This window comes from Anomaloglossus baeobatrachus, chromosome 1 (assembly GCF_048569485.1).
Source record: "Anomaloglossus baeobatrachus isolate aAnoBae1 chromosome 1, aAnoBae1.hap1, whole genome shotgun sequence".
NCBI classification, from domain to species: Eukaryota; Metazoa; Chordata; class Amphibia; order Anura; family Aromobatidae; genus Anomaloglossus; species Anomaloglossus baeobatrachus.
The window spans coordinates 702,420,672-702,447,116 of NC_134353.1; the positions used below are offsets into that span (position 1 = coordinate 702,420,672).

The following is a 26,445-nucleotide window of genomic DNA, read 5'->3' on the forward strand; positions in this document are numbered from 1 at the left end:
TGCACCATAGATGCCCCTGTTAGAGTGTATGGGCTTCGGCCTTTGTCACCAGGTTCTCCTAGGGCCTTCTCCAGAATGCACATTGGAAGGAGTATGACGCAGTGGAGATGCTATCTATGTGGGCAGCCTGGGCATTCGCAAGACACTTGCCCTGCTGGTCGATTTTAGGAATGACCTTGCACCAAATCTACCTGTTAATTCTCTACAGCCAAATAGAATGGGGGAAAAGTTCTCACTCCTTCAAGTTGAATTTACTAATGACTTAGACACTCATGGTCGACCACTAGGGGTTTATGGGGTGCGAGCCACAGCCCCAAGTTCCTCTCACCATCAAACTAAGCACTTACAATAGGTTGTGCTGGATGGACAGAGTTATTGGATTTTGTGACTCCGGGGCATTTCTCACAATAGCTGTGTCCTGGGTGGTTCAGCCAGAGGTGATGCATCATGGACCAGGGACTGTTATTGAATTGGCTGGAGGACAAAGGAGGAATATCCCAAAGGCGACTGTAGATCTGGACTTTGGGGTCATCCAATGTGTGGTTCTGGTGATGAGCGGCTTGGCTTGCCTGCGGATATTCTCCTAGGAAATTATGTGGGAGATCTACAATGCCGATTTTTTGGTGTAGATAACAGTTGGAGTGAAGGAGGACACAAAGGGAAGTTTGTTCTTCCACCCCTACCGCTGTACAAGGGACTATCCACAGCTGGGCAACATGGACTTAAGTGAGGTGGCCAGAGGTCTGTGTAGACCTCATGACGTACCCCCTTATTAAGAAGGAGGGAGAGGTTGTAATGGTGGAATATAGGGGGTTGTGTATAATTTTGTTTAGGTTCGTATTTTAGGTGTGCTGCTCTGTCCATTCTGTATTCCTTGTGTGTACATTGTCCTGTTTGCAGGTTTAATCACCCCCTGCTGGGCTTTGTTCCAAAGGGGTGCTTCACACATAGCGACAGCGACGACGTCGCTGTTACGTCACCATTTTCTGTGACTTAACAGCGACCTTGTAAGTCGCTGTTATGATCGCTGCTTAGCTGTCAAACACAGCGACGCAGCAGCGATCATAACATCGCTACATGTGCAGAGAGCAGGGAGCCGCGCACACTGCTTAGTGCTGGCTCCTTGCTCTCCCAGCTACAGTACACATCGGGTTAATTAACCCGATGTGTACTGCAGCTACATGTGCAGAGAGCAGGGAGCCGCGCACACTGCTTAGCGCTGGCTCCCTGCTCTCCTAGCTACAGTACACATCGGGTTAATTAACCCGATGTGTACTGCAGCTACATGTGCAGAGAGCCGGAGCCGGCAGCACAGGCAGCGTGAGAGCTGCGGAGGCTGGTAACTAAGGTAAATATCGGATAACCACCTTGGTTACCCGATGTTTACCCTGGTTACAGCTTACCGCAGCTGCCAGATGCTGGCTCCCTGCTCGCTTCATTTCGTCACTCTCTCGCTGTCACACACAGCGATCTGTGTGTCACAGCGGGAGAGCGCCTTTGAAGAAAACGAACCAGGGCTGTGTGTAACGAGCAGCGATCTCACAGCAGGGGCCAGATCGCTGCTCAGTGTCACACACAGCGAGATCGCTAATGAGGTCACTGTTGCGTCACCAAAACCGTGACATAGCAGCGATTTCGGTAGCGATCTCGCTATGTGTGAAGCACCCCTAAGTCTGGGGGAGAGGGGTCTGAGATCCTCCTAAATTCTCTGTTTACCTGGGAGATTGTTCAGTCTGACGTAGAACTTCGAAGAGCCAAGGAAGAAGATTGATCCTCTGGGGGGGAGAAGCTGCAGCTACAGGCAGCACCCCAAAGAGCTGTTGAGAAACCTCCATTTGCCTGGAAAAGGACTGCTGGACGATTCTGACTCATCCCCGGGACATTTATGCCATTACTAGACTATTTTGCCCTCTGTGTGGTGGATTTTGTTTGCACCTTCTGATTTTGCTTGGAATAAATGTTCTTAGGATTGTTCACTGATCTATCGCTCTGTTGATTGTGTGATATCGTAGAAGGGCCCTGTGACAGGCATCATCCAACTCATCAACCCAAGGTCTCTTGGCCTAGAAAATTGGCAAACTGAATCATGTGAGTGCCATGACAGTTGGAAGAATACAAAATAAAGTCCGTCCATCAATTCAAAAGCCAAGAGGTGGACATCCAGGGAAAATATCGGTGTCAACAGGTTGGCTCATCACAAGGTCTCTCAGTTCTGAGGTGACCAACACAGCTGTAGAGGTTGCTCATATGCTTTGTATTAGTGATATCACACATGTCCATGTAAGCATTGTGCGACATGTTACACAAGTCTGGAATGGTGACCTCAAAAAAGGTGAAGAAGCCTCGACTTCAATATCATAAGCGTCGGCTCAAGTTTGCAAAAACGTATGAAAAGTCAACAGTAAAAGATTGGAAACTGATGATTTGAAGCAGTGAGACGAAAGTCAATAGACAAGGCTTGTGTGTTTTAAATGGGTCTGGAAGAAACAAGGGAAACGGACTATTGGATCGACTGTTGGAAGGAACTGTCAAGTTCAGTGGAGGAAGCCTGATTTTGGGTTATTTCTCAGCCAAATGAGTTGGATGCTTGACAGGGATTGATGGTCTCAGTGCTGAGCTATATGTGAGTATCTAAGAAAGCAAGTTACTTTGTACACTTGAGTGTTCATCGGTATGAAAAGGACGACCAAGTGTCCCAGGAGGACAATGACCCGAAGCATTCACGGAGATTGGTGAAGAAAGATGACCATGAATAGAGGTGCTAGATTGACCACCGCAGTCTTCAGACATCAACCCAAACACTTGTGGGTAGAGTTGAAGAAAAGGCTGTATACATAGCCAAGTTAGTCAACCAGTATACATCAACATTGAGACTGTGCAGAAGAGACCTGAGATCAGATTTCAGTCAATACATGCTTGAAACTGATATAAGCATGTCAGAAGGATTTTGGCAGTGTTGAAGCCAAAGGTGGATTTACAAAATAATAAAAATCTACATTTTAGGTTTTTAGGAGAATGCAATAACATAACAAGAATCTGCATAACTAATCATATGCTAAATAGTTGCAAGTCAGATTTATGTATGAGATAGCCAAAATAATTGTCTTTCAAATGAAGGTAGTCTCACGGTCGATGCACCAGAGGATGGAGCCTGAAAGTGAAAAGTTCAAAAAATTGTTACCCTTTTGCTTGTCGGTGTAATGGGGACCAAAATGCAACTAGGTGGGATGAGAAATGAATGGTATTAATATAGTTAAATTAATGGGCTGTTACATCTTATTTTACATGTTAGATTTTGAGGGATTATATAATCTAACTCCTGGGTATGTTTTACACCTGTACAGGCCTTGGTGCTTGTGTTACTGGTATACCTGTCATCAAGAGACTCCTTTCTGTGGGTTTTTAAGTGGTTATATGACAAAGTTTGGTATTTTTCCTTTTGTAGGTATTCTCCTAATTCTATTAATGTATTTTCGACCTTGCATTGAGGAGATTGATAATTGGTAATTGATAATCTAAATAGAGGGGAGATGTTGTGGAAAGATGTCCTAAAGTCCTTAGTTTGTGTGAGAGGTGTTTGGAAGAGGGAAATAGTGGAAATCTCTCCATACACATATGAATGACAAAAAAGGAGGAAAAAAGCTAGTCTGAATTTGCTAATGGTGTTTTTACTGAACTACTAAATAAATGAAGACCATAGCCTAGATGTCTTGATTGAGTTTTGATTGAGAAACTTTAACTATGTGGCTTGCTTTTTCTACCATATGAAGTACGGTATATTTTCATGACAGTGCTGTTGACTGGTAAGAAATGACAATTGTAACCTTTTCTGTTGTTGGGGTGCCAGCCTTTCTACCTGCTGAATAGTGCAGCAAATTATAAATGTAAAATACTAAACCCCAGCTCAGTTAAGTACAGGTTCCACGAATGATATTGCAGGGTATTAGGAAGCTACAATATGTTGTTCACAATTGATGTCTAGTTTTAGCAGCTAACCCTTAGCACTATAGAGAAAAGAATATGTAAGCGCTATCAAAAAAGCGAGTAACAAAACAAATATTTAAGATGCAAATTTGAAATGTCCCATGTCAAAATCCTGCATCTGCTCATCAACACCAAAGGCATTAACATGGTGATATTATTCATCCTATTATGAAATCTCATCAGTGTTCTTGTAGTGACATCTGGAAATCGGGAAGGCTACACACATTAGGATATATTCACACATTGCAAATTTGCATCAGATTTTCCACTGCAGATTTGCATCCTGGAAATCCCGTGTTTTTACAGTAGCACCAATATGAATGAGCTCTCTGTAGAGAAGACCTGTTGCTTAAAGGGATTATCTATGACTTAGCCTATTTTTACCTACGGGGCTAAGAACTTACAGGCAGGTATTTGCTAACTACCTGCCTGTTCTGCCAGGCAGTGACTTCTGCCATCTCAGAGCAGTCGTTCTGGTGATTTTGCAGCTTCATTTGACAAAAAGTCTACAAACCAGCTCTTCCTCTAGGCAGATAACTAACCAGAAGAGGCACCGGGATGTTTCAGGTGGTTCAGTGATCTGGCTCGGCAGCCAAGATCTAGAGTTGTTGCCGCTGGACCCAGGGTCTGTGAGTCTCATCGCTCAACTTTTAACACCTAATAGTTTATTTTGCAGTCATATAATAAAGTCCTATGCTGACAATGTTAGGGAGAGCCTAATGTATGCTGAACTCTATGGTGTGTGCTGTTGTATCCTTACACTGCATGGTGACTCGGGAATTGTTATACCATAACTGGTAAAGTGACAACTTAGGCTTGTTACAATTCTCTCCCATTCTGATGAGATCCAGAAGCTCCTCTGCCGCTGGTTTTTATATAATCATTTGTAGTGGAAATCAGTAAATTAAAAAATAAGTTTAAAGGGTGTCATTCAGTACAGAATGACTGTTCAACTCAAGTACAGTGTGAAGTTTCATAAGTCTATAGTCGCATAGAGTAACTGCAAACTTATGGATTTAGACCAGAGAATCCCTTTTAAACTAAAGTGTTTCCTGTAATTGGCATTTCAGGTTTCTACAAACTTGTAATCAGTTAGTCTTCCTAGTAAAATGTTGAAAAGTAGTCACTGTCGTGTTTGTATCATGACGTGTACCACACTAAACATGGGCTAAAGAAAGCTTGGGCTTTGTCTCCGATGTTAGAATTAAGATTATAATAGCAAGATAAGGCACAGCCACAGTGTAGGAGATGTTGAGGTGCACTTGTAGGTTTCCACACCATATGTCCAGAGAATTAGAAACAAGGCACTCTCAAATGGTGATATAAACGAAGAATTTATTCCATAAGTCTTAAAGCAACATGTGACGTTTCGGCCAGGTGGCCTTCATGAGACTACTTGTTATTAAGACTGTCAGGGTAGTGGTAATGCAGCATAGTGGTGAATACCACTGCCTTTACCACTACCCTGACAGTCTTAATAACAAGTTGTCTGATGAAGGCCACCTGGCCGAAACGTCACATGTTGCTTTAAGACTTATGGAATAAATTCTTCGTTTATATCACCATTTAAGAGTGCCTTGTTTCCAATTCTCCAGAATTAAGATTATAGACAAACAAAATTAATGTCTGTAAGACCATCTAGAAATGGCTTGATGCTCCTGGTACTAAAGTTGCACGTTATTCGAAAATTTAAGATGTATGGGACTGTAGCCAATCTCCTTGGACGTGGTGCAAGAGGAAAATTGATAAATTTAAGAAATAATATGAATGGTAACCAAAGAGCCCAGAGCAACTTCCATAGATTTTAGAGGTGAACTCTAAAGTATATCTGTATCAGATCACACCATTGATTGCTGTCTTGGTCAAAGTGGACAAAGGAAGAAACCGCTGTTAGGCTATGTGCGCACTAGAAATGTGAAGTTTCTCAAGAAAATTTCTCGAAACTTCTGAGAGTGAAAGATTTCCGGACCTCCGGAAAAAATCCGCACCAAATCCGCATGCGGATTAGCCGCGGAATTGCCGCGATTTTCCCGAGGGTGGTTCCCTGCGGATTTCTGCAGGCTGTACTGCTGAAATCCGCAGGGTACCTGCGGAATTAATGGACATGTTCATTTTCTCAAGAAAGTTTCTCGAGAAATTCTTCTCGCGGAAATTTCTTGAGAAAAATCCGCACCAGTGCGCACAGCTTTTTTTTTTTTTCCATAGAATTTGCTGGGAAATGTCTGCACAAAGATTGCAGACATTTCTCAAGAAATTTCCGCGGCAAATCCGCGGGTAAATCCGCGGGTAAAAAGCTCTAGTGCGCACATAGCCTTAAAAGCAAATCGCAACTAAGGCCCCACTCACACTTGCGCTATTTTCACGCAAACTGAATCCGTCACTACTGTATTACAGTTCATTTATTTACAGTGTAAGCGCGACACCATGTGGACACATGCGGGTAGTGCATGAGTCATGCTGTCGTTCTTCCACTGTAAATAAATGAACTGTAAACATTAGTGACTGAGTCCGTTTGCGTTGAAACAACGCAGATGTGAAACCAGCCTTAGCGAGACTATTTTCCAAACTACAAATTGACAAGCCACAAAGCACCTGGGGGAATGTCCTGGTATAGATGAGACAAAACTGGAGCTTTTTGGCAAATCACATCAAATCTTATGTTCACAAAATAAAAAATGAAGCTTACAAAGAGAACATTGTACCTACTGTGAAAAATAGGAGGCTCGGTTATGTTTTGGGGTTGCTATGGTATCTGGCACAGAATGTTTTGAAGTTGTGCAGGGTAGATTGAAATCTGAAGACTATAAAAATGTCCTGGAGCGAAGGGTGCTATTCAGTGGCAGAAAGCTTGGTCTGAGGTGCAGGTCATAGATAACCTAAGGGTTCGCTCACATCTGAGTATATAAAATTGCTCTCATACTCAGCCAAAAAAGCTTGTGTCATACGGATGTTGTTCCATATATCGAGTGTGCATTTTTTTTTTGTCTTACATAGCATCCATATGACATGCATATGTAATGCATCATCTTTTCCATACTAGAATACGGTTATCTGTTTTATGTGATTGGTTTATTCCTGACAACTAGCAAGAATTTACATAGAGTAGATAGCTATCCTGCAGATATGTCATAACTCCCCCCCCCCACACACACACACACACACACACACACACACACACACACACACACACACACACACACACACACACACTTGCAACCTTTAGTGCATTTCGTGTGGCACTACAGGGTGTTTAGCCTGGTGAAACCTAATAAGTAATTTTTAAAAAAGCGACATGGGGTCCCCACTATTATTAACCAGCAAAGGTAAAGCAGACCGCTGCAGGCTGATTTTATCAAGCTGGTAAGATCCATGGTTATTGGGCCCTTCTCAACCTTAATACCAGCCTTCAGCCTTCCCAGAATTGGTGAATCACATAAGATGTACCAATTCTGGCGCTTTGCCTTGGCTCTTCCCGATTTTGCCCTGGTGCGGTGGCAATCGGGTTAATGGTAGTTGGGCTTTGTCAGTGGTGTAGTCGCATAAAATGCACTAAAGGGTGCAAGTGGCACTAAAGGGTGCAAGTGTATAATATGTAAGGGGGTTGTGATATTATATAGCTGCATGATATTTATCTATTCTATCTTTTTCTCATCTATCTATAGATTTTAATTTTTTTTCCTTTTGAAATATATGCCCAGATCTATAAATCCCATTGAGCATGGGTGGAAAATAGCTGAAACCTGCAGTCTTGATTAAGGCCAGCTGCAACATCATATTGGACAATTGCTCGGAACTAGATCTCAAATCTTTTCTCATCTCAAATATATTTTACTGTAAATTGTATAACTTATCAGAATATTTAAAGTCACTAGAAGAACTTTGCTTCTGATATTTATATCAATTTTATAGTAAGATCTATCTTTTATCTAATATATAAAGGGGTGTGTGTGTGTGTGTGTGCGCTAAAGGAATCGCACCGTCGCATTTACAATCACAAAATTTTGCACAGACACCCCATGTCACTCAGGGTACATCATACTGTTTTGACAAGAAAATTTAACCCTGCGCTTTACAATTACTCTCCAAAAAACATACCTCCTTTACAGTGAACGGAGCTGTGAGCTACAGGCTATTAATAGCATCTATGATTGGTTGCTATAGGAACAAAGGACATTCATAGTATAAGAAGCTTATGTGTAAGGTAATATGATGTTGGTGGAGAGACGGCTAGAGAGAGAGAGAGAGACAGACTGAGAGACAGACACAGACAGAGAGGCACACAGGGAAAGAGACAGAGACACAGGGGAAAAAAAAAGCCAGACAGATACACGGGGAAATAGGCAGACAAAGACAGGCGGGGAAAGAGACAGTTACTATCCCGGGCAATGCCCGGGTACTACAGCTAGTATTCTATAAAACACACCTCTCAGCTGATGCAAAACTTCTTTTTAAAGATTGAAGATCAATGTTCATGATTGAATGAAATGCCATCAGCCATTGAGAATGATTGCAGCAGCTGCGGTATGGTATGATCTATAGAACACGTGGCACAGTATTCTGCGGAAAATGTAATTTTAAAAAGATGAAAAATTATTTACGTCAAAATAACAGAAGAGAATGACATGATGGGCAAGATTAGTGTTGATTTATAGATGAAAAGGAGATTTCTATCATTGTGTTAATATACACACATACAGCCCATAATGTAGCAATACCTGATTAAGGCTGTGTCCACGGTAGAATGTACCTGCGGATTTTTCTGCATGAAAATCCACGACTTTCGCGGCAAATCCGCACCCGCGGATTTGCCGCGGATTTGCCGCGGATTTTGATGCGGATTTTTTTTTTTTTTTTTCCCCCATTCTATACCCAAATCCGCACCAAAATCCACAACAAACAATTGACATGCTGCAGATTTTTCCGCATCAAAATCCGCGGCAAATCCGCAGCAGAAAAATCCGCAGCAGAAAAATCCGCAGCATGGACACAGCATTTCCAAAATGCCATTGAAATGGCTTGGAAGTGCCGCTGCTGCAGATTTTTGGGAAATCCGCGGCAAAATCCGCGGCAAATCCGCAGCGTGGGCACATAGCCTAAGGCTGAAAATCTGTAGTACGAAGGCAGGACAGATAAAGTCATATTTATTAGTATCCTTCCTGTTTTGTTCAAAACTGATTTCTAGAACCATTTATATGAATCCAGTCAATAAAGAATGTGTCCCTTCTATCAACCAGATTCCAGGAAATATTTGGTCTCTGGAGCCAAAATTATTTTGTAAGAATCAAAGATTTATTGTTTGTTAATCTGTGTAATTTACTATTTCTCTTGTTTCTTAAAGCAGCCCTGTTAGTAGAACAAAGCTTAAAGCGAGGATTTGTGTCCAGGTCTTCCTGTTCCCAAATATATTTATGGGACAGGAGAAGCCATGGATTAGGATGTCTGAGAGTTATGGAAAGGTCTCTTAGTGTTATTGCTCATTCCTTGCTGAATGGTTTTAACCACAAGAATTTCCTTCTAAAAATAATCTTTAAATCACAGGGAGGCGGCTGCAGGGACAGAGCTCGGCCAAGAATCAACTGTTTCAATGCATTCTCTCATGCTAGGAATCTGCAGGATGGGCTTTCAAGGAGCTTCAAGCCCCTTCATTCCTCAGACCCAGCCCTCCATTCATGCTTGCCTGCAGTTCCTTAATGCTTAATGGCTTTATGAAGCAAAAAGAAACAGAAGCAATTTCTAGAAACCAAATTCCTTATAAATGACCTCAATTAGTGCGGATTCGTCAAGTGAACAGCTGGAAGTTTTTAGATGTGGTGTTTTTTTTTTTCCTTTTGTCAATCCTTGAAATGTGGTACTTCTCTCTAATTCCCTCGTAATTCTAATGAATTAATACAAGTATTAGTTTACGGTGATAAATTTTATATGTTAGAATATTTTCTTAATTTATCAAAAAAAAAAAAATAAATTCTGGAATGCTTATTTTTGTTCTGTCAAACAAAGTTATGGCCAGGACACCAAACAAGTGAATGTAGCAGGTAGCTTTATGTAAGATTTAGTGCACTTCTTTACACGTTGTTTAAAGATCCTCAAGGTTAAGTATTTAATAAGGAGCCTGGGTTTTGTTAGGACTGTGTAAGTGGTGTTGTGATGGTAAGAATGCACAGGGCTCAGTTAAATACTTTCTAATGAGCATTGGACTTTTTTTTTTTGTTGACATTTGCTGCTTCTGCTCCAAACACATTGCACTATTTTCTAAACCATATCCTTCATTGTATGACAACAATAACTGTATATTACCTATCCGTATGATGGATAACTTTCTAATTAGCGGGGTTCTGCCCAGGGCCGCCACTAGGAATTTCAGGGCCCCATACTGGCAAAATTTTAGGGCCCCCTTGGGACTCTGACCAGGCTCCACCCCAGCTCCGCCTCCACCCCTCAAACCTTCCACACTCTCACTGCCACTCTTGGAAAAACATCTATCTGTGTGTGTGTGTGTGTGTGTGTGTGTGTGTGTATAATTAATAAATAAATAAATATATATATGCCGGATTTCTGACCCTTCCTGGTGAATATGTCGTCCTCCCGGTATATATGTCAACAGATTGGTAAATCATATACACCATGTAGGGGACACTGAAGGCACGTACATCACAGGAGGGGCTGTGGACATATGCACACATCAAAGCAGGAGGGGCTGGGGACATTGGGGACATGTATGTACATCACAGGAGGGGCTGGGGCTCTGACAGTACTGCTGGGCACAGACAGAACTGGCGGTGGCACGGACAACACTAGAGGCGCACAAACAGGACTGGAGGACATGAACAGGACTGAGGGCGCACAGACCGCATTGGGGAGTGTGGCACACAGCACTGGAGGGAGGGTGGCTCACAGCAGCGGGAGGCAGGAGGCTCACAGCAGAGGGGCAGGAGGCTCACAGCAGGGAGGCATGAGACCACGGGTCGGAGGTTTCCCACCCCTGAAGCAGGACAGGGGCAGGGGGTCGGGGGGGGGGGGAGGTCTGCGGTCGGGGGGGGGGGCGGTCTGCGGTCGGGGGGGGCCTGTGGTCGGTGGGTCTGCCTGCGGGCTTGCGGCCGGCGGGTCTGTAGTAGGCGGGTCTGCGGTCAGTGGGTCTGCGGTTAGCGGGTCTGTGGGCGGCCCCAGACAGCGCTTAACTGTCCCCGCCGAATGCCATGTCCTTGCCACCTCCATGTTGTCCGCAGCACTGTGATGAGACGCAGAGTGATCACTTCATCACAGTGCTGTGTGATGATGCGCCACCTCCCTGCTCTACTCTCTTCCAGCCACATGGCTAATTTGCATGCAATGTCCTAGAAGGGCTTCGCCTGCAATTTAGTCACGTGTGCAGTGGCAGATACTATACGGCCGGGTCCCTCTGCTGCGCCTGTGACTGGGGCCCAGTGAAGAGAAGGGGCCCGTCCTGCCTGGGGCTTAACAAACCCAAGTAATTACCCCGGGCCTGACCGGGCTCCCTCTCTTCACGGGGCCCGGTATACCAGGCACAGTAGTAATGCCCTGATGGCTGCCCTGGGTCTGCCTGCTGGGGCCCCTCCAATCTAAAAAATGGGGCTTTCCAAATGCTCAGCCCAAAAAGAATTTGAAGTTGAACATGAGCTGCATTGTTCCATTTCTTTTCAATGGGATGGTGAAAGTTAAATATTGTGTTGCTGCTATAACGTCTAACTTCACCTTATTTATCTGCACGTGACGTCTTTTACATGCAGACTGCAGACGAATCAGCCGATTGTTCTAAGAGGAAGATATTTCAAGACACAACTGCCTTTCTTTTTTTTTTTTTTTTTTTTTGTCCTGAATTGTATTTTTCTGTGTTTTTGGTGGTTTCCAAGTGCTTGTTCATTATTTATTTATTTTTTTTTTTTCCTTTCTTTAAAAGCATTTTTCTAGCGTTTTTTTAGGTCATTTTTTGTACTGGTATTTCCTGGTCGTACGAAAATTATTTTTTTTTTCTTCTCGCCATTCAACAATCTGCTTGTTTCTGAAGCGTAAATAATTAAAAAGACACTGAGGCTTCTTGTGAGCATTCCACTCACCTTGTATTGCAAAGTATATAGAGTTTTCTGAGAGGAAGACTCCTGAAGAATGGGTCAGGTCACACCTTTTAGCTGCTTGGTATCTTTTCAATCCTGAAGCAGTTAATAACCTAAACATGAACAGCTAGTGTTTTGGTTGTTTGTTTGTTTGTTTTTTAATCTAGAAATGCATGTGTTGATTTTTTTTTTTTTTTTAAATTTAGGTTAGCAGTTTTTCAAGTGGGTTTCGTAGGAGACCTGCTTGAAAAACACCTCCGTATGCACATATCCTATATGCAAGACATTCTAATTCTGTGGTATTGACTGTATTGTACTATTGAACCCCCAGGTCACTAATACATTGCAAAGACTTGCCTATTTTTTACTGCCTTGTATTGAAACCAATTTTTAATGCATTTATTTGGGGTCTAAGCAGTGTGGACGATCAACCTGATTTCCTGCTTCCCTGTAGTAATCTTTTTGGCTAGCAATCCTACTTAAAGAGTAAACAGATCCCAGAAAGCCACTGTTCTAAGGAGTAGTTTGTTTAAAAAAAGAAGAAACTAGTGAACTCTGTGGCTCTGCCCTAGTGGATGGGACGAACCACACAGAACAGCTGAGCCCACGGATCAATTGCCTGCAGCGCTGTCGATGTGATGTCCGCTTGGAAGACCATAAGACACAGAGACCACTGGTGGAGTCTGAGTCTTACCTGGGGAGGGTTGGTAAAGGTGTGTGTGTGTGTGTGTGTGTGTGTGTGTGTGTGTGTTTTTTGTTTATTTTTTATAAATAAAAACAACCCATGGCTATGTGCACACGCTGCGTTTTTTGACGCTGCGTTTTTTGGCCGCCAAAAACGCACCTGCGGCAAAAAACGCGTCAAACCGCATGCGTTTTTGCCGTGATTTGGTGCGTTTTTGGCTGTGTTTTGCTGCGTTTTTCCAATGCATTTCATGGGGGGGAAAACGCAGAAAAACGCAGGAAAGAATTGACATGTCCATATTTTTTTTAAGCTCAAAAACGCAGCCTAAAAAAAAGATTGTGTGCGGACAGCAAAAATGAAAACTCATAGACTTTGCTGGGTCATGCAGTTTTGAGGCCAAAAACGCCGCGAAAAACGCACTGTGTGAACTTACCCTATGTCCGGTGACAGTTGTATTCTGAAAACTGAGAAACCCATTAGGCAATTTCCCAAAACCTATAAAAGATTCTGACCATAACAAAGATAATCTGTTATTCAATGAAACAAACAATTATGTTTAGATCTGTTGACGACCAATGAGGAGCACTGGCTCCATTATTGACCAGAGGATCTAACACTGCCTATGTGGTCTGAGATGGGGAGGTGGTGGTGTTTTGTTTTTAAATACCAGTGTATGATCATTAATCATCCCATCTTTTCTTATGTGTATGGGTCCCTGTAGATTCATCAAATGCCAGGCGCCACTAAATGACATTTACACCCCTTTAATAATCTGATGGCCATCGATGAGGCACTTGTCTAAAAGCATTGAGATTATAGACAATGGTGTATCTAGCATCATGGAATTTTTATTGAAAAGGTCTCGTCCCTCAGCTCCTCGGTGCCTTTCTCTACATTAAAGTATAACTACAATTATCACCACACTTCTGGGATCTTTAAAGTGTTAGTGTGACTTAAGGAAGCGATACCAGAGAAAATATTGTCATCTAGTTTTAGTCTCAAATGCTAATTGCACAGGCTACTGAAGAGCTTACAATCACTCAGCTGTGGTAGTGGTATTGACTGAACCCTTACATTTTCTTGTGAATGATAAAATGATGGTCCTCACATATCTTAATACATGATCTAAATTTCTATGCATAATGTGTTTTATTCTCATTTACAGTGCAGTAATGTTGCATGCTGCACAGATTACACATAATGATATCAGATAACATTGCTTGCTGCTCTGTATTCCTAGAATGCACAGTGGATTACATTGTACCATATATAATTTACAGGATATCATCTTGGCCTAACAGCTACTCATGTATTATAAATAAACCATTATAGACTTTCTATATAGGCTGAATCAGTTCATTTGCTCCTTTTGGGTATCAGATCACTCCTGTAGTGTCACCGTGGATCTGAGCAGACCATCATTACATTACTGTGTTTAATTCCCACCAGAAACATTAAGCATGGCTTGTCAAGGGTACAAAGTTCACCTTACCATAAGTAATTCATAATTCACAGCAATATGGCCCACTCTGCTGAAATGCTCTCAAACAGGTTGAATGCTAGATGAGTGGTTACCTAAGATGAGATTCCCCCAATGGAACAGACTTCTCTAAACAGGCTTTTATATTTCCGCAATCTTATGGTTGCTAAGGATTTATTGTTATGCTTCCTTATCTATCTTGGTCTGCTGCTTGTGATTTATGGTTATATTAAAGTACCATCATATCCTCTTTCACTGTCCATCATGAGAGAGATGATTGCGGCACACGCCAAATAACTTGGAATCAATTAAGGCTTCAAGCTTCACAGTGGCTCACTAATGGGATATGCTCCTCTCCTATAGGGCTCGAGAGTGAACATGCTTTTGTTACTGTTACTGCTTTGGACATTATATACCATGAATGTGACAATGTGAGATACACATACTGCTCTGGTATTTCAAATCCATTGGGGCAACGCAGACCTTGATTAAAAGGATCACCTGTACCAGCAGAAAAAAAAAATCTTGGCTGTTTTTATTTATGACTAGATCTTGGCTTAATAATCAAGAGAATATACTGTACATATGTTATTTAACCGAAAATGTTGCCAACTATTAGGCCTCTTTCAAATGTCTTTTTCACATGTGTTCTATCCATGTTTTCAATGATTGGAAGATATTACACTTTATGGGGGTATTCTCCTGCCCTCCCACATTACTTCTCCCTCCTCTCTTTATTTAGTGACCTAGCAAACAGCAAGCAGGGAATAGGGAGAGCTACAAGTGCAATGTCCCACCCAAAGCAGTTTCAGCTTATTTGCATATGATTTCAGTGCTGGGATCTCAAACTATAAAAATGGAATTCTACAGCGTGAAGTTTCCTCATGACTAGTGATAGGCGAACCTGAACTGTAAAGTTTGGGGTCCGTACCAGACCCCTAGTGACCGTGCACGAACCCTGAACACTGACTTTTCAGGGAGTCAATCTTACTGTTTGAATTTGACCACCCGAATAAAAAAGAAAGTTAATGGACATTAAAACAGGACAGTTCTACTTACTGAGTTTCCCACGCAGCAGTCTCACTACGTCCGGTTCTGCTCATTAGTGCTCATGCGATGTCTGTGATTGGTAGTGGAGTATAAAAATAAATATGGAAAAAATGGCTTGGTCCCCTGTAGCTTGATACCCAGTGCAGATAAAGCAGATATTGCTATAGATTACAGTCCCCAACTGTGCTTACTTTGGCTGTGTATAAAAAAACAAAAAAAAAAACTGGTATGCGATCTCCCCCCCCCCCCACCTTAATTTTGATACTTAGCCAAGATAAAGTGGATAGCTGGGGCTAGTATTCTCAGGCTGAGATAGCCCATGCTTATTCCCACAGTACCACAGCTGTAACCTCAGGCTAACTCTGTGAACTCACCTCAGGTAAACTCTGAGCTCAATGCCGGAGCTCCTGGCAAGCTAACGCACAAACTGCATCCAAACGCATGCGGTTTTGTTGCGTTATTTTGCCAGGAGATGTATGCAACCGAATACTCAATGTGCACAAATTGCCTAATCCTGTACGGCATTGTGTTCAATGACTTCACTTGAGTTCACAGCTGGGGTTCCCACAGTATCCCAGCTCTGACCTCAGATGAACTGACCTGAGGTGACCTCACCTCAGGTGAAGTCACTAAATTCAGTGCCGGATATTACCGGGTTAGGCAGTGTGTGCACATTATTTATTTGGTTGCAGATATTTTTGCCCCAAATCTGCATCTCCTGGCAAAATAACACACCAAAACTGCATCAAAATGAATAAGTGTGTTTTTTGCCAGGAGATGCAGATTTGGTGCAGATATTTGTTACACAAATCTGCACCAAAACTGCATCTTATGGCAGAAAAATTAAATCCAAACTGTATCCTGTTTTTTTTGGTGCGTTTTAATAACCATGGGCCTCCTCATGCTGAAAATATCAGCCCCCAGCTGTCTGCTTCTATATTGGGTGGTTATCAAAATGAAAAGTGAAATTGAAGTGGGGGTGGTGGTATCAAAATACGGGGACTCTACATCATTTATTTATTTTTAGAGTCCACAACCAATCAGACTTCGACAGCCTGACTGCAACCAATGAGATGGTGCAGAGGGTGAGCAGGAGAAGTTGTGAATATGCATGAGAGCTAATGAGCGGACCCAGTAGTAGTGACTGCCGCGTGGGAAACTCGAAGTATAACTGTCCTGTTTTGCAGCCCCCTAGCCATTACTAGCACCATTTCACAGTGTACAAGTTTGGGTCTCCATAGGCTTTTATGGGGTTTGCCGTCCAAGCTAATGTTCGGGATTCAAGTCCAGTCCCGAACCGGCCCTTTCCCCCCCCCCCCCGCCCCCCCAGCTGAATCTGAACATCTGCAGGTTAATTCATCTCTACTCATGACAGGTTCACTTTCAGTAAAAGAAAATAATTACCACTGTCGCTCTTTCTTTAACTTCTGATCTACTAATTCATGCATTTTTGGCTGTAAAGGAGAATTATGAAGATTTTGGTTTAATAGAAAAAAGCCAGAAGATTATGCCATAAATTACAATATATTCTACTCTTTCAGCTCCTAACCTGTGTTGTAGTTGGGCAGCCGTTCTCTGCGTCCTGATCTGCCCTCGTGCTCTAGTTGCAATCTTCAGAAGCCTGACACTCCATTTGGCGGGGAAGAGATGCAGCGTCTTCTTTAGATTCTATTGGTCTTTTGGGTGTGACGGTAAAATCAGAATGGCATGTTGGCGCTTGTAACTTACAACTTGGTCAGGCACTTAAAATGCAATGCTCCACAGATGTTCAATCAAGCTGGCATTAGCATGATTTAACAACCAGCTAGGGGAACCCAAGTATTCAGCCCTTGCATATTTAAGCTGAGAATATGCTGCCTTTGAAGTCTGCGCCTGACATTCCTTTTGAGGTATGCAGCGGTGTACCGGCGTCACCAATGCCCTTACGTCCGGTGCTTATTATATTAATGACAATATTTGTATTTCCTTATCTTTTCTCTGGTTATCTTTTAGCATCATGTTCATACTGATTCAATGTACAGTGAATGATGACTTCTCGGAGTATGTCTGCAGCTCACCCTTGCTGCACTGCACCAAATCTGCAGGCTGAGTGGAGAATGTGGTTTATATTTCTGTAGAGATCTTAGGGGGATAATATCCTAACCCCGCACTGCCCCCAGCTCAGACATTCTTGCATATTTTACATTGTGCCTGCAAAGTTTATTATAGTTAATACCATCTAGAGATGTCTGGCTAATCCTATATAACCAGACACTGGCTCGAATAAACAATCTTTTTTGTGTTGGGGGGTGGGGGGAGGGAGACAGGGTAATGTAAGCCCTCCATGCCGTGAGCATGATCATTTCTAGAACTTTCTATCATTAGAATCTGCTAAATCAAGGCACACATTACTATTCCCTCAGCTGCTCCTTCTCGCTGTTTTTTGGTGAATTATGTGTAAATAGTCCAGTATATGGTATTTCTTTACTGTTTTAGTAATGTGGTAACTATAGAAACTGTGTGCCGCAGGGCCCCTGCTGACTGACGCTCGCAGCTCGCCAGCTCCTGTAAGGATGCCCCTCGTTTCCGTTAACCATGTTAATGATGCCCTTGTGCTTCTTTTCACGGAGCACATTGTCACTATCCTTTACATTTCGCCTGTGTCTCCAACACTTGGCACTGGAGAGATACACCGAGCAGACTTTTAATTTCTGCAGCTAATGATCCCGCATGATGAATGAAGACATATCTTGTATGATTCGCGTGGCTGATGCTGACATGTGTTCTTTTAGTGCAGGCGACATTCCCTGGATATCTCACAGCAAGGCCTTTCTTTTTCTACATAAGTGGATAGGCCTGCCTAGCTAGGGGAAGAGTGACAATGCAATGATTATAATGATCTCGCACCTATACAGAGGACAGCTGGGCGTCGTTTTCCTGGAGGCTACCAGAAGATAGTTGACAGTATGACTGTGATTTCTGATAGGCCTCGGATTTGGAGCTCATATAAGCAAACAGAGCTGTAATACAGCACTCATGAAAGTTAATGCATCTATACCTGTATCTCTATATGTGGAGGTATGTGGCGGTATGCTCCCCCACAACCATCGTGTATGACTGCACACAATGATAATGTGGCAGATGCCAAGTAGTTATTGGGCATTGTGTGCGGTGATACAGTTCTGTACACATGTTCATCAACCGTTAGGGCATGTGTTCAAGACATATTAATCCAGGCGGATTCCACTTGTAAAAGTGCTGCAAAAAATGGACGTAATGCACAGCAATGTAAAGATGACATTCCTATGCACAAGTTCATGCTTTAGTTAATTCATATAACCACATCAGGGTCCAGAAAATCTGATGTGGATTAAAAAAAGTAACATGTTCATTCTTCGGGCAGTTTCATTTGTAGCCTCCCGCTTTTTATAGTTGAAAATACAGGGAACAGATGTCAGCGGTTGAGCCAAAAAAAATTTGAAGGGAATCTGTCACCAGGTTTTTGCCACCTAATCTGAGCGCAGCATAATGTAAGGACAGAGACCCTGATTCCAGCAATAATGTGTCACTTACTGTGCTTTTTTTTAGTGTAATTTTGATAATCTTCTGCTGATTAAACAGTGATTTTATCATTAGAGGTCTACTTGGTCCAGCATATTCATGAGCTCTGTATAACTGCTAGATCTGCAGCGAGAAAACAGGGATTTTTATCTACATGACAGAAAACAGCTCAGTAAGTGACACATCACTGGAATCAGGGTCTCTTTCTTTACATTATGCTGCTCTCAGATAAGGGAGGAAAAACAGATTTCAAATGTTTTTTTAAATGTTTTACGGGGCTAATATGCTGCTTATTGGTGGGGTTTCAGGTTCCTAAGACCCCCATCAGTTGCTTTGATTCAGTCTCTTCTGTGAGCAACAATGGCTCAGCTCTTGCTTGATTGTCCTCCAAGAAAGTTGTACAAGGTCTACAAAAGTCTGCACATGAAGTGGAGTATAGGTTATAGGTAGAAATGGGCGGCCTCACAGATAACCTGTTCCCCCTTTTTTTTTTTTTTTTTTTTTTTTTTTTTTTTAAATCCCTTGGCACCTGTGATTGGTTGCAGTCAGCTGACATGCTGCCACTCAGGGTGGCTGCAACCAATCACGGGCACCAGGACGGCCGGTGGGCGGGGAAAGCAGTATAACTGAAGGAGCCCGTACACTCTGGCATCTACCATGAGCCTAGAATGTACGGGCTCATTCCAGGCATGATGTAATTTGTCTCATGATAGGTGGTCGTGTTCAAATGCAGCTCGACGTTTTCTAGACGGAATAAACATACTTTTTCGAAGTCCACATGGGCATGGAGTTGTTTATAATAGAAGTGGGAGCCGGTAAGGCTCGAGTGTCGGACATAAATCAAACACCCGGAATCCTGAGCCCGGGCCCGGCACCCAGGCACCTTTTGAAACCGCGCGCACCTGGACTTTTACAGTCCAGGTCTGCCCGTCACAGTTGCTTACCCCAGAAATTTTTTGGCATTCCAGAAAGTTGGTGATGGTAAGAACACCAAACACTGATAAAATCTGATCAAGCACACGGATAACCGTCTTGTATTTTCACATAAGTGGAAAACAATGGATGTATGCAGCCCAAGTGTCATTTAAAATCTGTCAGATCGTTATTTGTGTGGACTCATTAGTGACAGGCAGAGCACAGAATGGAGTGCTATTAATTATAGTCTTAGGATCTGATTCATTCTACAGCTGGAACTTTAACCCTTCTACTTGAGGTTTCATGCACTGAGGTTTGACTAACAACAATATTGTTTTGGTGGCTCCATGCCCAAAAATGTGAGGCTTGGGACTGGGGCCATTTCTAAGAACACAAACAATAGCAATGAGCTGCCCTCAGACAAAGCCAATGAGGAAAGACTAGTCATACAAATACATGCACTTCCCAGGTTGGGTCAGTGGCGTAGGGTTGTTTTGTTTTGTTTCGCTTTATATCATTGTTACATTTATATATTAAAGACTGTGCCTTGCCTGGATATTGAAAAGAAAATTTCTTGGTGTTTTGTTTTGTTGTTGTGTTTTTTTTTTTTTTTTTTTTTTTTTTTTACTGCAGAGAACTTCTACAACAGTGTGCTACTATTAGGGCTTGGTCACATTGGCATATAGATCGGTTTAGGGCAATGCGAGAAAATATTACATTGCACTTGATCAATGACACTTTCTTCAGCTCTAAACGGACTTGGGCAATACTTTAGCAGCATGCTGCGATTTGTCAGTGAGTTTCACTGCACTCAGGTCACATACGCATGTGATATACACAGAGACAGGCAATGGAGGAGATGGAGAGATTCATTTCTCCTTTTTCTTCTCATCTGTGATCTGATTCTCGCACGTGAATCGGACCACAGTAAATGACACTCGGTCATGTTCACAGCACATCCGATGCTATACACTACTGTGAGCCCGGCCCAGACTTGTATCTTTCATATGCCAATGTATGTAAAGCGCTGTGGAATTAATAGCGCTATATAAAGGAATAAAATTATTATTATACAGTGAAACTATTCTTTTCATTGCCGAGGTTTTGTTTTGTGTACATTCTAATTTGTACACTTGCGAGAATGAAAACTGTGAGTATACTAATTAGGAAAACTGGCAAAATTCGCATCATGGCCTCAACCATGAGCATAATATTGCATCCACTGCTGTTCAGTGCCATAAGTAATGTGGAAAGTTATGAAGGAATATGCCTAAGTAATGTCAAATAAATGTAATTTATTGAATCAGATAAATCTTCCTTCCCCAAATATCACTCTTCCCCTCCTTCCTGCCTCCTTAACTCACCGTCCACTGTGAAAAATTTGCTCAAATAAGTATTATTTAGATGAGATGGATTGCAGGTGTGATGTGACACAGCTCATTAAAGTCTATGGAGAAGTGAAGCTGGAGGAGAGTGAGGACCCGGGAATGAGCAGAGACCGTTTAGAAATTTCACCACAATCTTTTAGTTTCCTTTCCCTCACCCCAGATCGGATTCACATCAGACCACTCTGCTGTATATCCTCCATACTTGTGCAGTTTCTCTGTGAGCTAAAAAGTGAATGAAGAGCAAGAATCCCTCTGTGCGGTGTATAGGAGAGATCACTGTAGATTATCTCCTCCCACCAGCTCAGAGTGAATTGCGAATTAGCCGATGGATTATTCAGAGGTGAAAACTGGTGACATTGCAGGATATGTCATATAATGTAGTGTTATATAAAAAGTTACTTGAAATTACGGTTACCCTTTATTACTTTAGCATATCAAGACACATTTTAGACTATTGTATCTTCCAGCTTTTGAGGGAGTTGTTTAGGGAAACTGCTTTACTGGCCTGCATGACTGTGTATCACTGCATAAAAATGTCCATAAACTGGCCTGCATGACTGTGTATCACTGCATAAAAATGTCCATAAACTGGCCTGCATGACTGTGTATCACTGCATAAAAATGTCCATAAAGGCATGGTTGGGACAATTTTGAGATCTACAAAGAAAAAGAATCCAGCGCAGTTTCTCAGGATAAATTAAAATCCAATTTATTGTAAACAACCGTTAAAAACATGGGCCTACGCGTTTCAACGTTCGGCATTATTCTAAACCTGAATAACACCGAACGTCGAAACACGTAGTCCCATGTTGTAACTGTGGTTCTCTTTACATCTGCGGTTTATCGGATAATTTTTTTAGTGGTGGTTTACAATTAAATTGGATTTTAATTTATCCTGAGGAACTGCGCTGGATTATTTTTCTTTGTGGATCTACAAGACAGTCCAACCTTTCCATGCACAGGATCCTAACAGGAATCGGTGAACAGCTGATTGGTGAGCTGAATTTTCTTCTTCTTGTGATTTTTATAATTTTGAGATCTGATCTCAACCCCATCCAACACATTAACAGGGATTCTGAGCCCGGCACTCTCTTCCAATATCAGTGTCTGACCTCACGAATGCTTTTCTGGGTGAATGGGCAAAAATGCCAAAAAGTACGCTCCAAAATCTTGTAGAAAACCTTCCAAGAAGAGTAAGTTGTTGTTGTTGTTTGTTTGTTTGTTTGTTGTTTTTATTTATTTTTTTTTTTTTGTGGCTGAATGGGGGGGGACCAACTCATTAATGGGATGGATTTTAGGTGTAATGTTTAGGTGACCTAATGCCGGCTTTATGACATGAACGCCATTTATGCAGAATATGGAATTGGATTGTAACATTATCCCCACAGTGTGGACAGGGACTATATATCTCTATAAAACGCTACTTAATATGTTGTTGCTAATATAAATATGAGGAAATAGGATAAATCCATCCATATCGGTCTGTAACCCATTTGTGCATTATGGTGGTTGTTCACTATTTGTTGAAGCTTTAAGGCTAAATCCAAGAGCTTGTCTTTTGGCTGAGATAAATGACTCCTATTAGTGTCAGGTTATAGTTGCTTTGGCTCTAGCAAACCTTTGTCCTTTTACTCAAATGAGTTGTGTGGTTTTGGGTTTTTTTTCCTGTGCGCCTCCTCAGTAATAGATTGTGCTGCGGAGAGTTCGGTGTCCGTATTTTAATATTAGCAGTAAGGCATTGGAATACTTTATGGTGCTTTATCTGATAACGGTGGTAACACTGAAATCTTTTAGAGTGGCTGAGTGCATTACTTTCCTTGGCTGTGACCTTGAGGGAATGTTATAGTTGGGTCTATACTGCCCTCATGTGGCCGGCATGTTGTATGCACTTGGGTCTGATAGGTATACAGAAGTCTGTTTTAAAAAATGAAAATCTTATAAGCTACTGAATGTTACACTTAAAGCAGTGGGGTTGTTTTTTTTTTTTTTTTGTTTTGTTTTTAAATTTAAATCATTTGACACTTCAGCCGTCCTACCTATGAGCGAATTTAACAGCTATTCCAAAATGCCGCAAAACAAGTTACCAAGTTAAATTGTGTGTTAATGGCTTCAGTTATTTTAAGGGTATCTGTCATGTTAGTTTTGAATTCATAAATCAATACTACAATAAGTGACTTTGTGATCTATCTAGTCAGAGGAATCTGCCGCTTTCTCCTATGAGGACTGGTCTTTCATCTTCAAAATTTTATGAATAAAATCTATATTCAGTGAAGACTGTTATACGTATTACTGAGATAGATGAGTGATACTACTGATAACATTCTATGGTGGAAGGAGCAGGTGGTGGCACTGCTCCTCACTCCACACTTCAGCCTATATGGAATCTTTTCAATGGCATCTCATCTCCTATCTCAAGACTGTAATAACTTGTCTTCACTAAATACAGATTTTACTTATGAATTGCTAATTATAAGAATGAAAAATCAGTCCAGGATTAGAAAAAGGGTATTTCTCTGATAAGATATATTGCAAAGTTGCTTATTTTAATTTGTACTTTTAATTTATAAAATATAAACTAAAACAGTTACTCTGTAAAGTATTAAACATTCTTATCTGTTAAAATCCCCTGCTGTTCCAGCACTGAAACAAGTGTTCTCCCAGCATGTCTGTTTCTATTTGGCTGTAGCGACAATGTACCATATACTACACATAGCGATGTCATCCAATCCCTTACTTTGGCAGTGTACAGCATGAGAATGTGGAGACCGGTGATTGCCTGCAGTGGTCACCTGCAGTGTACAGCATATGACTGCTACCACATGGACCACCACTGTGGAGGAATGCTTCTTTTACTATTTTATTACATGCCCCTATCCCCCTGCCTACTTTTAGTTTTTGTTGCTCTCCAGTAAGGGCTTGTGCCCTCCCGCATTTCTTACATATATTTTTCGAGGGTAAACAAACTACTCTTTACTGTAGCAGCAAAGTAAATGAGATTTCTCAAAAAGCAGCAGGAGAGTGCAAAGTGCCTTGTTTTCTTTCCAAATCTGCAGTATGTGAATTATTTTTGTAGCATTTTTCACCCATTCAAATGAATGATAAAACACAAAGAATGTAAAAACACCTAAAGCGTATTTTGCGCAGTGTTTTTCCTGCCAACATTCAAGCACTTGCAGCAGATTTTTAGTACCAAAAACCAAACCTGTGCATCTGCTCTAAATACTATATACCTTATAACCTAAAAAAAAAATGTGTAGTAATACCCATAAAAGCAATTTGATTAGTTATAAATTCTAAAAATAACCAAAAACATTCAAACAGACAGACACACAATGTGCGTGTAGTGTGAATATACACACTTAGTAGAGAGGTATAAGGAGAAAATCTAGAGGGGCCTGAGGTGAGTATGATAACAACCTTATAACCTAATTATTAGGTCCTAATGTCAAGCCATCATGTGCAGTGAATTGGCCTTAGGCTATGTGCGCACGGTGCGGATTTTACCACAGAAAATGTGTCTAACAGTCATTCTCCAGCAAAACCTATGGGTATAAAAGAAATGCTGTGCGCACACTGCGTTTTTTTTTTTTAAACCTGCGTATTTACCCACGGAATTAATGTGCATGTCAGTTGTTTTCTGCAGGTACCTGCGTTTTTTGCCGTAGATAATGGTAAAAACCCGCAGGGACCAACCTGTGGAAAATCCGCGTCAAATCCGCACCAAACAATGGCAAAACCGCATGCGGATTTCGTTGCGTTTTTTTTACTGCAGGTGCTGGATTCTTTGAGGGTCTGGATTTTCTTCGAGAAAACTTCTAGTTTCTAGTGCGCACATGGCCTAAATCTAAAAGTAACCCACAATCCTGGCATTTTGTGGGAGGACGTTGGCAGCAAAATAGTGTCACTGGCATAGTTTATGTATGTGTCATTAGTGGTTGTGATAAATAGTGTGGATTATACGCTCTTATGACTAATTCTAATGTTTTCCCATTTTAAAGGCTTTGAACTTTTGTACCAACCAGAGGTTGTGCGTCTCTACTTATCCATACTGACGGAAAGCCAAAACTACAACACCTTGGAGGCGGCAGCTGGAGCGCTGCAGAATCTGAGCGCTGGCAACTGGACTGTAAGTGGCATCTTCACACTCATTTCTGGGGATTTAGGGGAGCTCTGTACTTGGCTGTCACTTCTAAATATACTGCTCCTCCTGCTTACCTTCTGCTAGAACTTAGTACTATTTTGTATTGTATTATTTAACCCCTTCCCACAGTGGCTATTTTCCATTTTTGCGTTTTTTGATTATTCATCCCTTTTATCCAAGAGCCAGTACTTCTTTTCTTTTTTTTTTTTTTTTTTTTTTTTTTGAGTGGTGAAATTTACCCTCCCCCAAAAAAGTAAGATTGATGCATTTAGCGTCACTTTCTAATAGACCTAACATTTTAATTTTTGGGGATCTGCGCTGTGTGAAGGCTTAATTTTTACGCATTGATTAGAGTAATTTATCTTATATTTTGATAAGGCAATTCTGAATGCTGCAATACCAAATATGTTTATTTTTAAAAATTTCTTTTCAATGGGGCAAAAGTGGTAATTTGAACTTTTTTTTTTTTCCTTCATATTTTTTAAGATTTTTTTTCTTCCCCACTTTTTTTTTTTTTGCTAGTCCTCTTGCGGGACCTAAGGCTGCGATCTTCCGATTGCTTGAACTGTACAGAGCAGGGGATCGGCACCACTCTGTACAGCATAAATCCTAACTTCCTATGAACACCGCAGATGGTTTTATTATTACTTTATTTTGCAGTGCTTTTGGAGAAGTTGAACCTGTGAAAGTCTGATCACTTATTCTATATACCGGAATACCACTCTAAAGGCCCCGTCACACACACAGATAAATCTTTGGCAGATCTGTGGTTGCAGTGAAATCATGGACATATTGTTCCATTTGTACACAAGCCACAAACCTGGCACTGATTGTCCACAATTTCACTGCAACCACAGATCTGCCGCAGATTTATCTCTGTGTGTGACAGGGCCTTTAGTCTCTAATTTAGTCCATCTGTGGCTAGTCTACATAGGAGTACCATCATGGCAACAGTGGGGACCTTCTATCCCCCAACTGCCATGTCAACCCATTGGCATTCTGAGAATGAGGATGGGCAGATGGAACGGCATGCTCCCCAAACCATGCACTTCAAACTCTGTTGCCAGAGATTGATAGTAGCTTCTGAGGGATTAGTCATAGCGATCGGAGCCCAGATGCAATTGCTGATGTTACAGGCAGATGCAAACTGTGTGACACAGGTGAAATCTGTTAGGTATGGTACAGGGTCATGT

At 41.7% G+C, this 26,445-nt stretch overlaps 1 protein-coding gene across 6 annotated transcripts in view; it reads left to right on the forward strand.

Moving 5' to 3' along the window:
• ARVCF (ARVCF delta catenin family member) overlaps nucleotides 1-26,445 on the forward strand; it is a 330,276-nt gene that overhangs the window by 276,016 nt on the left and 27,815 nt on the right. For all 6 annotated transcript variants that reach the window (XM_075320975.1, XM_075320971.1, XM_075320997.1 and 3 more), the window contains one exon: nucleotides 25,110-25,237. In XM_075320975.1, the coding sequence (XP_075177090.1) occupies nucleotides 25,110-25,237 (128 nt within the window). The remainder of the gene's footprint in view (nucleotides 1-25,109; nucleotides 25,238-26,445) is intronic.